General features: G+C 43.6%; 1 protein-coding gene across 2 annotated transcripts in view; it reads left to right on the forward strand.

The window, feature by feature from the left end:
* The first annotated feature begins 5754 nt into the window (after nucleotides 1-5754).
* The window catches only part of Ercc6 (ERCC excision repair 6, chromatin remodeling factor), a 67011-nt gene continuing 59555 nt past the window's right edge, over nucleotides 5755-13210 (forward strand). Inside the window, exons 1-3 of one of the 2 annotated variants that reach the window (XM_034498498.2) lie at nucleotides 5755-5853; nucleotides 9227-9651; nucleotides 11340-11460. In XM_034498498.2, the coding sequence (XP_034354389.1) occupies nucleotides 9230-9651; nucleotides 11340-11460 (543 nt within the window). In that variant the 5' untranslated portion in view covers nucleotides 5755-5853; nucleotides 9227-9229. Of the gene's footprint in view, nucleotides 6111-9226; nucleotides 9652-11339; nucleotides 11461-13210 lie in introns of both variants that reach the window. The other variant, XM_034498497.2, reaches the window with a different exon arrangement.

Below are 13210 nucleotides of genomic sequence, written 5' to 3' on the forward strand. Positions count from 1 at the left end.
GTGAATGGCAGAAGGCAGAGACCATCTTGAGAGAAACTCACTGACCTTGGGTTTCTCCACAGAGCAGTTTCATCTCCTCTGCCTCTCATTGTCAAAACCAAATAAAGCCTGTGCCTATAGATGCCAGATGATTAGGTCAGCCTCTAGAGTGCAGAGGTGGGTGGGAGAAGTGGGTAGGGGGCCCAGGGTCACAAACAGAAAATATGCATTGGCATTAGGAAGGTTGAGAACTGCTACTGTAGGCAATGTGCAGATGTAAGTAAGTAACTTCAACAGGAGCACACTGTCCTTTTATCAGAACAATGAAGGGCAGCAGACTCCTCATGAGTGGACTCTGTGCACCCAGGCACAGGGGGCTTGTGGGTTTTCTAGGGCAGAAAAGGCAACTTTACAAGTAGAACACTCCATCTGTAGATCTGTCCCCTTGATATGGGACCTTGCTGGGAGCTTCCCAGAGCCCAGCTGGCAACATGCAAATGCTATCAGCCTCTCAACTTTTCTGTCAAGAGTTTCTCAGCTAGTCTTAGGCTTTTAAAAAGGTCATTAACCTTTCAGACCAGAAAACAAGGACTGGGATATGGGGACTGTAATGTCTGGTCAGAAGGCATGACATCCTGAACTGCCGGCAAGGTCATTAGTAAATAAACATTTAACTCATTTTCAGAAGATTGTTCCTGAAAGAGTTAAACCGAAACAGCCTGTCAGCCACCTGGGCATGATAAAGTCCCTCCAGGATAGCTGTGTGTTCCAGCAGAGACTCGAGGAATAGTTTAAGGCATGTCTGAGATGTAGTCAGGCCCAGAGGTCCCTTTGGTCATTGTTCACTCTCATTCCTTGACAGTGTTCTCCACTCCACACTGCGTTTAACCATGTTCTATATGAATGTTCTAAATTCTTTCCATGCATATCACAAGGACTGGGAAGTTAAGGGGACTTCAGACCAAGCCCCCTGGGACTGTGTTACTGAGAATGATTAAGCAACCTTCCCAACTCTTTTTTCACCTCACTTGGGCTTCAATGTGGGAAGGTGAACATCACTACCTGAAACAAGATAGGTCACTAGGGAAACCGGGGTCCCCTTTTGGGATAAAAGAATTTTGAAACAGACTCCAAAGGAAGATTGAGGGTAGATTAAGAGAAAAACATTAGGGTAGGAAAGCTATTAACCTAGTCACTACTGTGAGAAGGGAGATGGAGAAGAGGGAGAGAGAAAGCCACATTGTTTGCAATGGAAGTCTGGAATTCACCCCATGGCTTAGTCGGGGCAAGAGAATGAATGGCAAAGCCCAGATGTCAGGGAAATTATGCCCAGGCTTTGTCAGTATCCCAAGGAAAAAGAAGAAAAGGAAGTGTGTGGGCTACAGGATGGAAGCTCTGTGAGTGGCTGGAGGGAGGAGGGGCTCAGGTCTAACCATTTACTCTCAGTAAGGGGATAGTTAGCCAACCGAGGTTTCTTGGCCAGGTGATTGACACAGACACATCTGGACTAACTTTTAAGGTAGGAAACAATGTATCTAATGTTCTAGTTTTTGGAGTAGATCCAAAATGTAACTCATTTTCAACATGAAAATCTAGAAATATAGCTTCAGAGTTGTTTATCTAAGGAATTGCTGGGGGCCAGCCCCAACCAGATATTCTGTCTTGTCTGTTCTTCTTGAGGCAGCAGAGAGGAAAGAGGTTATTTAGGGTTGCTGTATAATAATAAAAAGTTTACTTATCTAATTTACTTTGCTACCGTAGCTGACCTGCCTTCTGTGTTCCTCTGAGGCCAAAAACTACAGTCTCTGGCACTTAGTATTTCATCCTAAAACAGCAGGAGACTAAGTAAAGGATTAATTGTTATAGCCTTTTACCTTTTGTCCAGATGCCGTAGTTTGGAGCAATAAACCTCTTTTGAACCAGGAGAAGAGAATAACGCTTGCAGAAAGAAAAAATTTTATATAATCAAATTTGCATAAACTCATATTAAATTCATATACAGATTCATGCATGTGCATTTATACATTTCCATTCAAACCAGTCGGGCCCAGCTTGCATGTATTCTCACAATTACATACTTACACACACATATCCATACTTACATATGCATATGAAGTAAAAGACCAAGCACCAGTGCAGAAAGAACTCATTCTGGATTTAAAAAAAAAAAATGAGCTCCAATCTTTATTGCACAGAGAATGAAAAAGCTTCTACCCTTTTAATGCTAAATGAAGTAAAGCTGAGTTTGTAAGGAAAAAAAAGTTTTGTTCCTTTTAATAAGACTCAGCCTGCCTTGTTATTAAGAAAGGACCTGTTCTGTCCCATGGTAAGGAGAAGCTGCCTGCTCCTTCTGCTCTCTGCAGCTTCTTCCTTTTTCCTTTCTCTCTGCATTCTGCACATTGCTCTCTTAGTTTTTATGTTACCTATAGTTTCTAAGTTATTCCACTCTGCATTCTCCTTCTAATCTTGCTCTCTCCTCCTGCTCTGAGGTCACAATAATGTTCTAACTCTCAATGCCATTTCTCCCAATGCTGTGCCTATACTTCTAAGTTCTTCTTGAGTTCAGTTCTAAAAACTTCTCAGCTCAGTTCCTCTCACAGCTCAATTCCTCTCAGCTCAGTTCTGACTGTTCTCTTTGTCTTCAGCACTTAAACATTTTTTCAGAATACATGACCACATGTTAAAAAGTTCATCACAAGTTCACACATAAAATCAAATCATAAATCGAAATAGAAGTTTACAACAGAGGTTTACATGCATATCTATTAGTAATTATCTGACTAAATGTTCATCACCTGTCACAGCTCCACAGGTTCACTGAAAGTTTAAAACCATAACTAAATTATTAGTGAAGCTTTGTATAGATAAACCCAGTCAATATTTTATCTTCTGTCCTAGCACCTATAATAAATTGTTAGTTCCCTCTTTATGATCTTTGGTTAATAGTTTTATAACCTCTTGGAATGTGCTCTGAGTAGGAGAAAGTCTGGTTACTATCTAAGAGGCAATTAACTGGTTACACATGGAAGACTGAGTTCTCATTGCAGTTTTGACTATCAGAAAAGGGTCTAATAGCAGTCTCACTATAAAAGAGCTTAATAATCACTGATATAATTTTAGGAATTCTTATAGGATCATTATTAAGACTTAAGAAATCATCTATTTGTCTATATAGCATCACTACAAGACAGTACATCTTTGTAGATTTGCAGACATCTGCTCAAAAGTGGTGGCTAATACCTAGAGATCGCTATATATGTTCAATAATAACAGTAAAAGCATACTAGTGGCAGGAATCTTTCATAGAATGAATTCTCCTAGGCCTTGCCTGTAATTGTAAATCTGTATCAGATTAATCTGAAACAGACCATCTCAGGAAGATCACTTGCTAGTTATTAGTTTGTCCTATTATGGCTCCTGACAAGGAATCAGTGTCTAGATTATAGTTTCAGTCATATCCTTACATAGAGCTTCCAGGAAGGGGTGCAGGTTTAGGAGAAGAGAAATAAGAAAAAAAAAAAAAAAGGCAACAAACAGACAAACCAAAGCAGGCCTCCCTTCTTACATCCTGACTTCTGGCCAGGCAGAGCAAAAATATGTTGGCTTAAACAATTGTGGCATCTTTGGCCTCTGACAAGGATGAAGCAAGCTACTGACAGGACCAAGGGCATTTTTGGCTTTTAGTAAAGAATCTCTGAATAAAGCGCATTAAGGTAAAATTCCTGTCTCTGCTCATTGGCTTTTGTAAGAGACAGGTAGCACAAACCAAATTCTGGTTACAAAGATTGGTGTCTGTAGTACTCAGGTGCTCACAGGAGTCATCCTTTACCATAAACTTTTTTCCTCCTCCTCTTTTGATTTTTTAAGACAGAGTTTCTCTGTGTAGCCCTATTTTGGAACTTGCTCTGTAGACCAGGCTGACTGTGAACTAAGATTGCCTTGCCTATGCTTCCCAAGAGCTGGGATTAAAGGCTTGTGCCACCATGCCTGGATCAGACGTGGCTTTTAATGTTGGGTAGGATTATTAGGTGATGCAGTTAGGTCATTCTTCCATCAGACTTATGTAAGAAACTTCACAGGTATAGCAGTGGTTCCAACTGTGTTGTTCATACCCTGGTGCAGTTAGGAAACAAAGTCCTTGACGGGCACCTGGGTAAAGACGCAGGTGTACAGGCAAGAAAAGTGGACTTAGAGACCACTGAGCAAGGGAAACTATCCCATCCCTCTAGGGACAGGCAGGAGTTTCTACAGTTTAGCATTAACAAGCTCGAGGCATAGACCAGGAGAACAAAGGTGATTTTAATGCATGGAGGTCAGAAGACAAGTTGTGGGAGTTGCTTCTCTCCATCTACCATGTGGGCCCTGAAGACAGAATTCAGGTCCTAAGGTTTGGAGGCTACCTGGTCAGCTCAAGCCTCTGTTTTTACTTCTACCCAAGGCATCTCCAGAGTTACCACATAATCTAATTGACTAAGAGAAAGAAGATAGGAGGGGTGGGGTGGGCAGAAAATTCTTAGCAATCTTGAGATGTAATATTTATATGGCTAATGCTATGACGATTGTGGCTCTCTGAGAAGCACACTTATACCCTGACGTGTGTCTTTCTTCCCAGAGCCTCTCCTTTCCTTAAGACTCTGTTTCATAAACTGGTTAGTCTTGAAATTCCTCGGGTTGCTGTGGATGGCAGTGTGGAGCCTCTCACTGGTGCCCCCAAACATTCCTCCCTCAGTTTTGTGCCTTCACATTGGACTTTGAGCCAAGGACCCTGACAATTCCACCTCCATTTTTGGCATTTCTGGGCTAAGACCTTCCCAATTTAATGCAGCTATTTCTTGGGAAGCCTGGCTTCTTCTTTGTATTCTCACCTAAGTGAGGCCATCTCCAGAATTCTTGGTTGGGTAAAGAATTTTACTACGTGGATTCGATAGTTAATATTAACAAGTATTAAGCGACTTAATGTAATCAAGTCATCTATTGTAGACCAACTGCATGCAGTACATACACACTCAGGTACTCTGCCCAGGTGTATGTGTGTCTTGGGGTGGTGGTGGAGAGCGGTGATAAAGGTATTTTTTACTCTTCTGTTTTAAGATGTGCCAGATGACAAAGGCAGTTAGCACGTTTAGCCAGTCATTCATTGGCAGGCCCCCTTGTCTTTAAAAATGTTTGGTTTCAGACCCACGGACAAGGGACTGAGATGCATATTTTACATTTCAAAGCCTCCAGGTTTTCCTAGCATACTTCAGTCCCTACCTGGCATACCCTGCTCCCCAACCCTGAACTTTTCATCCCAGGGGCTGGGCTGCCCTTCCCCCAGAGGCTCCTCCTTATATAATCTAGGCATTTTGGCCTCTCCTACTCTGTCTACGCACACGCACTGTACTCTCCTACTAGGCATTTTGGCCTCTCCTACTCTGTCTCTGCCCTCCCTCCTCCATGGCGACTCCCCTGGCCTTAATCCTTGGGGCCAGTGAACTGGACCGAGAACAGATTCCCAATAAACCTGCCTTTAATATAATCTGGTTTGAACTGGCCCATTTCACCGGCGGCGACGGAGAAATAACCGATCAGTATCTTTTAATTCATAAAACTAGATAACGTCTGCGGAGAATGATACAAGCCACCCAATGGCTACAGGCTGATCACAAAGTCCAACCTAGCTTGGGAAAAAGGCTGCGTGCAGTTCTTTTTGGTCAACGCACGTGGCAAACCCTTGCTTACAAACAAACGGCTCAGTAAGGCGCAGGCGCCGTTGGCCTTGCCCGCCCCCTCAGAGGCGGTGCTTATCACAGGCCTAGGGCGCATGCGCTAAGGTCTGTATCAGCGCTCGGCCGCGGCGACAAAGATTTCGTCTGGGCAGTCGCGTGGTCCTGGGTGAGTGTTCGGCAGCCGGACAGAAGGCCGGGCGAGAGTGCCTGCGTCTCGGGCTCTCCATGCGGCTGTAGCCCCGCGCCGTGGACTTCTAGACTTCTGCCGCGGAGTCCATCGGAGCGAGCGGCGGCTTCGCCAGTGGGCCGGGTCTCTTCCGTCAGGCTCACCTGAAACCGGAAGTGACGCGTGGCGCACGCTCTTACCTGCGCGGCGGGCAGGGGGCTGTCGCGGCGCGGACCCGCCCCGGCATCTGCTTCAGGGTTTGTGAATGGGGCTGGGCGCGCAGGGTCTGCAGGGCTCTGTCGCGTCTGGATGGTGTCCTTGAGAGGGAGAGTCAGGGTGGGGCATGCCCGGCGCCTTCTGTATTGATGCAAAGTTGAGTGGGAAGGACTGAGATGTGAATGCTGTAACCTGGTACCCCCTCGTAGTGTCATCTTCACCTCTATCCTCTTCCAAGCTCTTGTTGTTTTCCTCCTGTCTACCTCCTAATACTGCATTGCTATTTCTCTGTTATCCAAAACTGATCTTTTACAAGTATTAATTGGGTCCTGCCGCTGTCACCCATCTTTAAACTCTTCGAGAGCCATCTCAGTGAAATTTAAGAGCATGTTTTTTTTCCGGACCCGTGTGACTTGTCCCTTCTTGTCTCAAAACCGTGCTTATGTACAGACAACTTTCCAGACCCTAATCTAGCTCTATTGTGGTGGCAGAAAGCCCAAGTCTGGTCTCCCAGCCTTGTAAGTTTTGGATGTATCTGAAGCGACTCTGAAAGATTTACACAGTGAGCAATAACTCTAACTAGCGCTTTAATTTTGGTTACAAAAGTTCTCATTGTGTTCCAGCCTTTTCTCATTACCCCATTTCGAGATATTAACATTGCTTTTGACCTTGATTAAATCCCATTAATTTTTTAGAATGTCACTTTGTCAGAGAGGCCACCTCACACCTACCTTCAGAGTTTCACTTAGGTCTCTCTTATCATGGAGTTATGTAATTTCTTTTTATGGCCATCACTAGAGTTGCACGTTTTATTTCTATACTCAGGCCATTTTTTAAATGCCTGGCCTCCCAAGGGACTAAGCTCTGCCCAGGGGAACTAGTGTGCCTCATGCCTCATGTGATTGAGTCAATAACAATTTTTTAATGTATGATTCATTTCACCTCTGAAACTTTGATGCTTTAATCAAATCCTTCAAGTTTACATAACACCCCCATGTGCATGCACATGCCCATACATGCAAACTCTGACTATAGCTAGAAGCTAAATTGCTTCCTGCCTTCTTCCAGTTCCTTTCTGATCAAAATAAAAAAATGAATAAAATAAGAAACCCCATCCCACTGCGAACTCCAAGCTGTTACTCCAGCTGCTCTTCTTGGCACCTTTCAATTCTTATGCCTTTGTTCTACCACTTCTCTCTGACTATCCCAAGGAATGACATTCTTCACGGCCTGCTGGTTACAGAAGGAGGGAACTGAGCAGTGCTGGAGTGTTGCCAATCCATCATTTTGGAAAGCACACACCTGCAGTGTTCATTTCTCACCACCAGATTCTTACTCTTCTCACCCCTGCCCCCATCCCAACTTTGACTAAAGAAAGGCCCAGGCTCCTTCCTTCTGCATTTATCTTCTCTGTCAACTCCCTTTCACATCTGTGGGCACCAGGCATCACTCTCCAGCTAGATGCAGAAAGAAGTGCTGTGCCTTCGCTTCTGGGCAGTGCCTGGGTGCTGCACATTTTTCTGTTTAAGTCATCTCTGAAGGACATTATATTGTTTTCATATATTGTTTTTTTTCCTTTTTATTTTCCAACAAAACCTCTGGTTATTTATCACTCTTTCTGCCTTACATAGTCAAGGTCCTTAAAGCAGTGGGTTGCCTCCCTGTGTCCTTTTCCTTGCTGCCTGCTGACCTCAGACTGTCTGGATTTTAGTTTAGTGTCTGTTGCTCTGCTGGATTCAACCATTCACCCTCCCACCCACTTTGTTCTTGTTGTGTGTTTTCACACTGTATAGCTGTGTGGCTCAGGCTGGCCTGGAACTCACTGTGTGGCTTCAGCCTCTCAAGTGCTGGGATTACAGTGTGTGCCACCATGTCCAATGAGAAACTGCTTTTACTGGTATCCCTAGTGAGCTGCCAGAGTCCAAATTGACAGAATCTTGCTTTTCTTTTCTAATCTATTCATTCATTTCTTTTAATTGTTACTTTACCCTTTAAAAATCAGTTTCCTCAAAATTTTATTTGTAAATTTATCTTTGATTAAAATGCTATTGATAATTTTGGTTTAATTGACATCTTAACTTAAATCCCTTTATACATGAAAGATGAAAAAAGAAGTTTCTTTAAACTCTGAGTATGTGGATTTTTAATTCCAGCTCTTACAGGTAGGCTCTGAACCAGAACTCCACCGTTCTGTTGGAGGGAGACTTTTCCTTTGAAGATAATAAGAAAGACACCAAAGTGAGGAATATTCTCTTTTTTTATCATCACCCTTCTCAGTGATGATCTCTGGAACCTGTCAGAGCTTTGAGACCTCTGGGGCTGCCTGATCTTAGAACTATGTCCACATCTGCCCAACCCTTCCCTTCCCCCTTGAACTCAGATTTGCATTCGGACCACATGATGTATCAGTATTGTGACTTGTGACGAACTCAGCAACCTGCACTTCAGCTTCCTGTCTGCTTCCTTTCTGAGAGTCTTTGTTGATTGAATCCACTCATGACTCAGTCACCTAGGCTGCCCTTTTATTTTGGACTCCAGTGTAAACCTTACTTCCATTCAGCAGATACTGACTCATACAATTATTCTCCCTCTTCTTCCACATGGATCCCTGAGTCTTGAGGGTAGAGATTTGGTGACTGCATTTGAATTGGATGAATCTTTGAGGATTTTTCACTTAATCGAGCTACTGATATACTCCATTTACCAGATGGGAGTTAAGCTTAGACCTTCCTAGTGTGATTCCTATAATTCTCACATTACTGATAAATGCACACTATAGTTGGCCAGGTTGCTCTAACACAAAGTTTCTTTGCCACAGCCCAGTGAAGGTGCCAACTGTCAAGACAGCAGCTGGGTCATTTTACCTGTTTTAGAACATTCTGTGGCTGTCACTTAGGATTGGGCCACTGGCTTTCTTAGGTGGTTGCCCATGTGTCCTTTGTTGCAGTCACTGTATTTATTTTGGTTAGCTTTTCTTGTTCATCATTTGTTCTCTTTAAAGTTAGTACTTAGAAACTTTAACTTATTTAATTGGAAGGTTATTGATGTTTTGAGAAACTAATGCATTTAACATATTTAAGACACTGTATACTGATCAGTAACCAAAAGGCTTATCAATGCTTTTTTTTTTTTTTTTTTTTTTTTTTTTTTTTTGTAGAGGATGCCCCATGAGGAAATCCCCAACTCCACTCACCCTCAGGAGCAAGACTATTTACCAGGTCAGCATGTCAGTGCTGACAAAGACAAGCCAGTTGGGCAAGAGAGTGGTGGGGTCTCAGAGGCTGGGGAGTGCCTCTACTCTACTTCCTGTGAGTATGGGCCATCCACATCTGCTGAAGCTTCTGTATTGGCAGCCACAAGGCGGGGGCCAGCCCTGCTACACATTGATCGGCATCAGATCCCTGCAGTGGAGCCCAGTGCTCAGGCCCTGGAGCTGCAGGGCCTGGGTGTGGACGTCTATGACCAGGCCGTCCTGGAGCAAGGTGTGCTTCAGCAGGTGGACAGTGCGATGCATGAGGCCAGCCGTGTGGCCCAGCTTGCTGACGCGGAGAAGGAGTATCAGTCAGTCCTGGATGACCTCATGTGAGTGTGAGCCTTCTGTTTTCAGAGTTTGCATTGAAATATGAAAGGGAAATTCAGGTAATAAAAGCTGAAATGTATAGAACCTCTTATCTGAGAAATAGTTGGTTAAGACAATCTTCTATTTACCTTCTGAGCTCCTGTCCCTCTCTTGAGGAATAACATTGCCTTTAGTTAGGCTTACATCAATCCCTGAAGGCCTAGGGTCTTGAAGAGCAAGGCCTTCCTGGCAGCACATGCAGATGCTCTTCAGAGTGAATTCTGGGAGTTTCATACTTGAGACAGGGAATGCTTGGGACCTATCGTTCATACTTGAGACAGGGAACGCTTGGGACCTATCGTTCATACTTGAGACAGGGAACGCTTGGGACCTATCGTTCATACTTGAGACAGGGAACGCTTGGAACCTATCGTTGTCTTTCTCTTTTGTAGTTTCTAGTCTGCTATTCTCAAAAAAAAATGTTTATTTTTTGGCAGATTTTCAGATTTAATTTATAAAAATATTGAGACTAAACTTCCTGCCCTTCATTTTTAGTGTGTGTCCTACTTTTGGCTCTAAAGAAATATTCAGTCTTGAAGATTTCATTTGTGTGGTAGAGGAAAGAGATGTGGGCTCTGCTGAGTGAAGTATTTTGGTGGGGAAGATGTAGGCCAGCCAGCCTCAGGGAGAGGCCAAGGGCAGGGAGGCAGGGCAGTATGGAGTCCACTCATTCTTCTGGGTGATTCTAGGAAGGTCAGACATAGAAGCGAGAATAACTAAGGACTGGCCTGGGTGGAAAAATGGGCAACCCCAGTGCATGGCTAGAGAAGGAGGCAGGTGAGTGAGCACAGAACTGGAGGCACTACCCAGTAGTGGTGCTGTTTTGAGGTGTCTGTGGATGCTCAAAGAACGTTTCCGTTAACAGTTCCTTGATAGGTTCTTTTATTTTAATTGAAAGCGTGATTATTGTTATTATATTTTGTTTACATCCCTGAGTAGCACATCTTTTGCTCAAGTGTTTTGAAACCTTTCTAGTTCTGTGCAGTGGCCCGCCTTCTAAGATTGCTCTCAGCACTGTGCCCATTTTCTGTAGAGGACAGTACTGCCTTAAATAGCCAGTAACTTACATTGTTACCCTGAAGTCTGCAAAGAATACAAACAGCAAATTATGAGATTGATTTTCTCTTTTAAAAATTAGAAGCGGCAATTTTGTAGTATTTTAGAAGCAACTGATAATTCAGTTGTTCTTTTCTCTTTACTCCATGAAGTCTACTGTTACAGTAGAGGAATTTGCAGTTCTGTGAAAGGAAAATACTTACATAGATAAGTGATTCACTTAAGAGACTAAGCATTTTTAGGACTTTTTCAAACTTTGGGAGGCTTCTATGATATGTATCAATTTCTTCATATATAAAAGAAAAATTGGGCTGAATTCTGTTCTTACCCCACTGTCTTGAATAAATAGACACTAAAAAAATGCTTGTAGTAGAAATGAATTAGTTTGCAAATAGGCATGGGCTGGTTTAAACAGCCCAAGGAGGAAGGAATACTGTTACTGACTGCGCCTCGGATCTGTTTGTGCATTCTGCTTCAGTTTTGTTCAGTTTTCACTCAGAAGAAATAAAAATAGATGTGTTTTTAGCATTTTCTCTACTTTATGATAAGAAAATGTTACCATGGAGAAAAACAGACAACTATTCTTATTTTTTAGGTCATGTACAACATCCCTGAGGCAAATCAATAAAATTATAGAGCAACTTAGCCCTCAAGCCGCTAGCAACAAAGACATCCACAGGAAACTAGATTCCGTGAAACGGCAGAAGTATAACAAGGTGAGGCTGAGTGACCTACTGTGCGCCGCGGTACATTTAAGTACTGATTAAGTGCATGGGACGGATTCCGGAGGGTACACATGTTATGACAAACAGCATTGTAATAAAAAGATTGAATTTTATTTTAAGTGAATAAGTGTTTTGCTGATATGTGTACCATGTGTGTGCCTGGTGCATGCAGAGGTCAGAAGAGGGCACTGGATCTCTTGTAACTGATGTTACAGAGAGTTGTGAGCCACAGTGTGGGTGCTGGGAACTGAACTCAGGGCATCTGTAAGAGTAGTAATTGCTCTTAACCTCTGTACTACCTCTAGCCTCACACTAGACAAATTTGGGATGCCTATTTTATGTGTGATCTGTCTGTTCTGCTACACAGTATTTTTAATAACCCATGTGTACAGACACATTCGTACATATGTACTTGAGAGTAGTTCTTGTGTGGTTTTGTGGTTCCTCACTTCTGTGCTCTTTCATGGTCTTCCCTGCCATCATTAACTCTACCATTTCAGCCTTCGCTTGGGCTCTGACCTCTTACTCAGTCTCTATTTTGTCTGAACTTAGCTATCCTGCTCAGGTCTTGCTTCTCTTCATTTCCTGCAGATACGGCCATCACCACTCACACGCTCCATCTCAGCTGTACGGGGCTGCTCATAGAGGCAGAGAACTCGGGTAGGAAGGGACTGTTGCCTCTAAGATTGCTTTTCTGAGGCTTTTAAGAATAGGAATTATATATAGCTTTGTGAAGGTTGAAACATATTTTGGGCTTTGTATACCACCCTCTGTGTGGAAATTGATGGCGGTAGCTGGGACAATGATGGTTCCGGCTCCCAGCCTGCAGGGGTCTCTGTGCTTGCTGCTGACTGAGTGCAGCTCGTGGAGTACTTGTGCCTGTGAGTTCCACTTGAGGGCTGTGTGTAGACTTGATCATGGAGCCTTCTTTTATTATCTCACTGGGCTCTTCTTTCTACAACAGCAGCCCAGATGTCCATGCGGGCAGTAATTCACTGCAGATGGGGCCTTCATAAATCAGGAAGGACATTTGGCTTCTTGTGGGCTTGGATTTTAAGGTGGAGAGAACCAAACCTTAGGTGACTGGGTCATGGTCTGACCTAATTATATTCCTGAGTTTAGGATTTCCAGAGGGAAAATGTTTAAGCAGGGTACAGGAAGACTGAGAACAACAAATTGCAAGTCATAGTAGCATACTGTTTGTGTTTCTCTCTGTTCCCCACGCCGATGCTAGAGATCAAACCCAGGGCCTGTGTGTATGAGGCAAGAACTCTTTCCTGCATGAAGACAGTTGAAGCACTTAAGGCTTAATTGAGGCGTTAGAAGGCCACATATCTGAGTTCTGATAATGTCAAGGGAGACAAAGAGGAGTCTGAGTACACAGAAAGAAAGGCTTAGCAAAATGTCTTTTAAAAGGCTGCCATTCATGGCCAGGTCTCCAGAGGCCTGACTTTGTAACTGTTTGAGCTTTTATAGTTTTATTTCTTGTTACTCTGGGCTTTTGCCTGCTATAGCCAGTTGGCCGCCTGGGTTAGAAATGGAGTTTAAGGATGTATGCAGAATGTACAGAGGGAACCCAGGGAACACTTCCACCTCCCAAGTCAGTGCATGTGAGCTCAGTGCTTAGTCCCAAGGGTGAGGGTTGTCTGTGGGTGTGGCTGGCTGCGCAGGAATACTCAGGGCTTCCATGCTGCAGGAAAGTGGAAACTGTTCAGCTAGTGCTCACTAGTGATGTTACCAT

The sequence above is a fragment of the Arvicanthis niloticus genome, chromosome 3, assembly GCF_011762505.2.
Source record: "Arvicanthis niloticus isolate mArvNil1 chromosome 3, mArvNil1.pat.X, whole genome shotgun sequence".
In the NCBI taxonomy this organism is placed as follows: Eukaryota; Metazoa; Chordata; class Mammalia; order Rodentia; family Muridae; genus Arvicanthis; species Arvicanthis niloticus.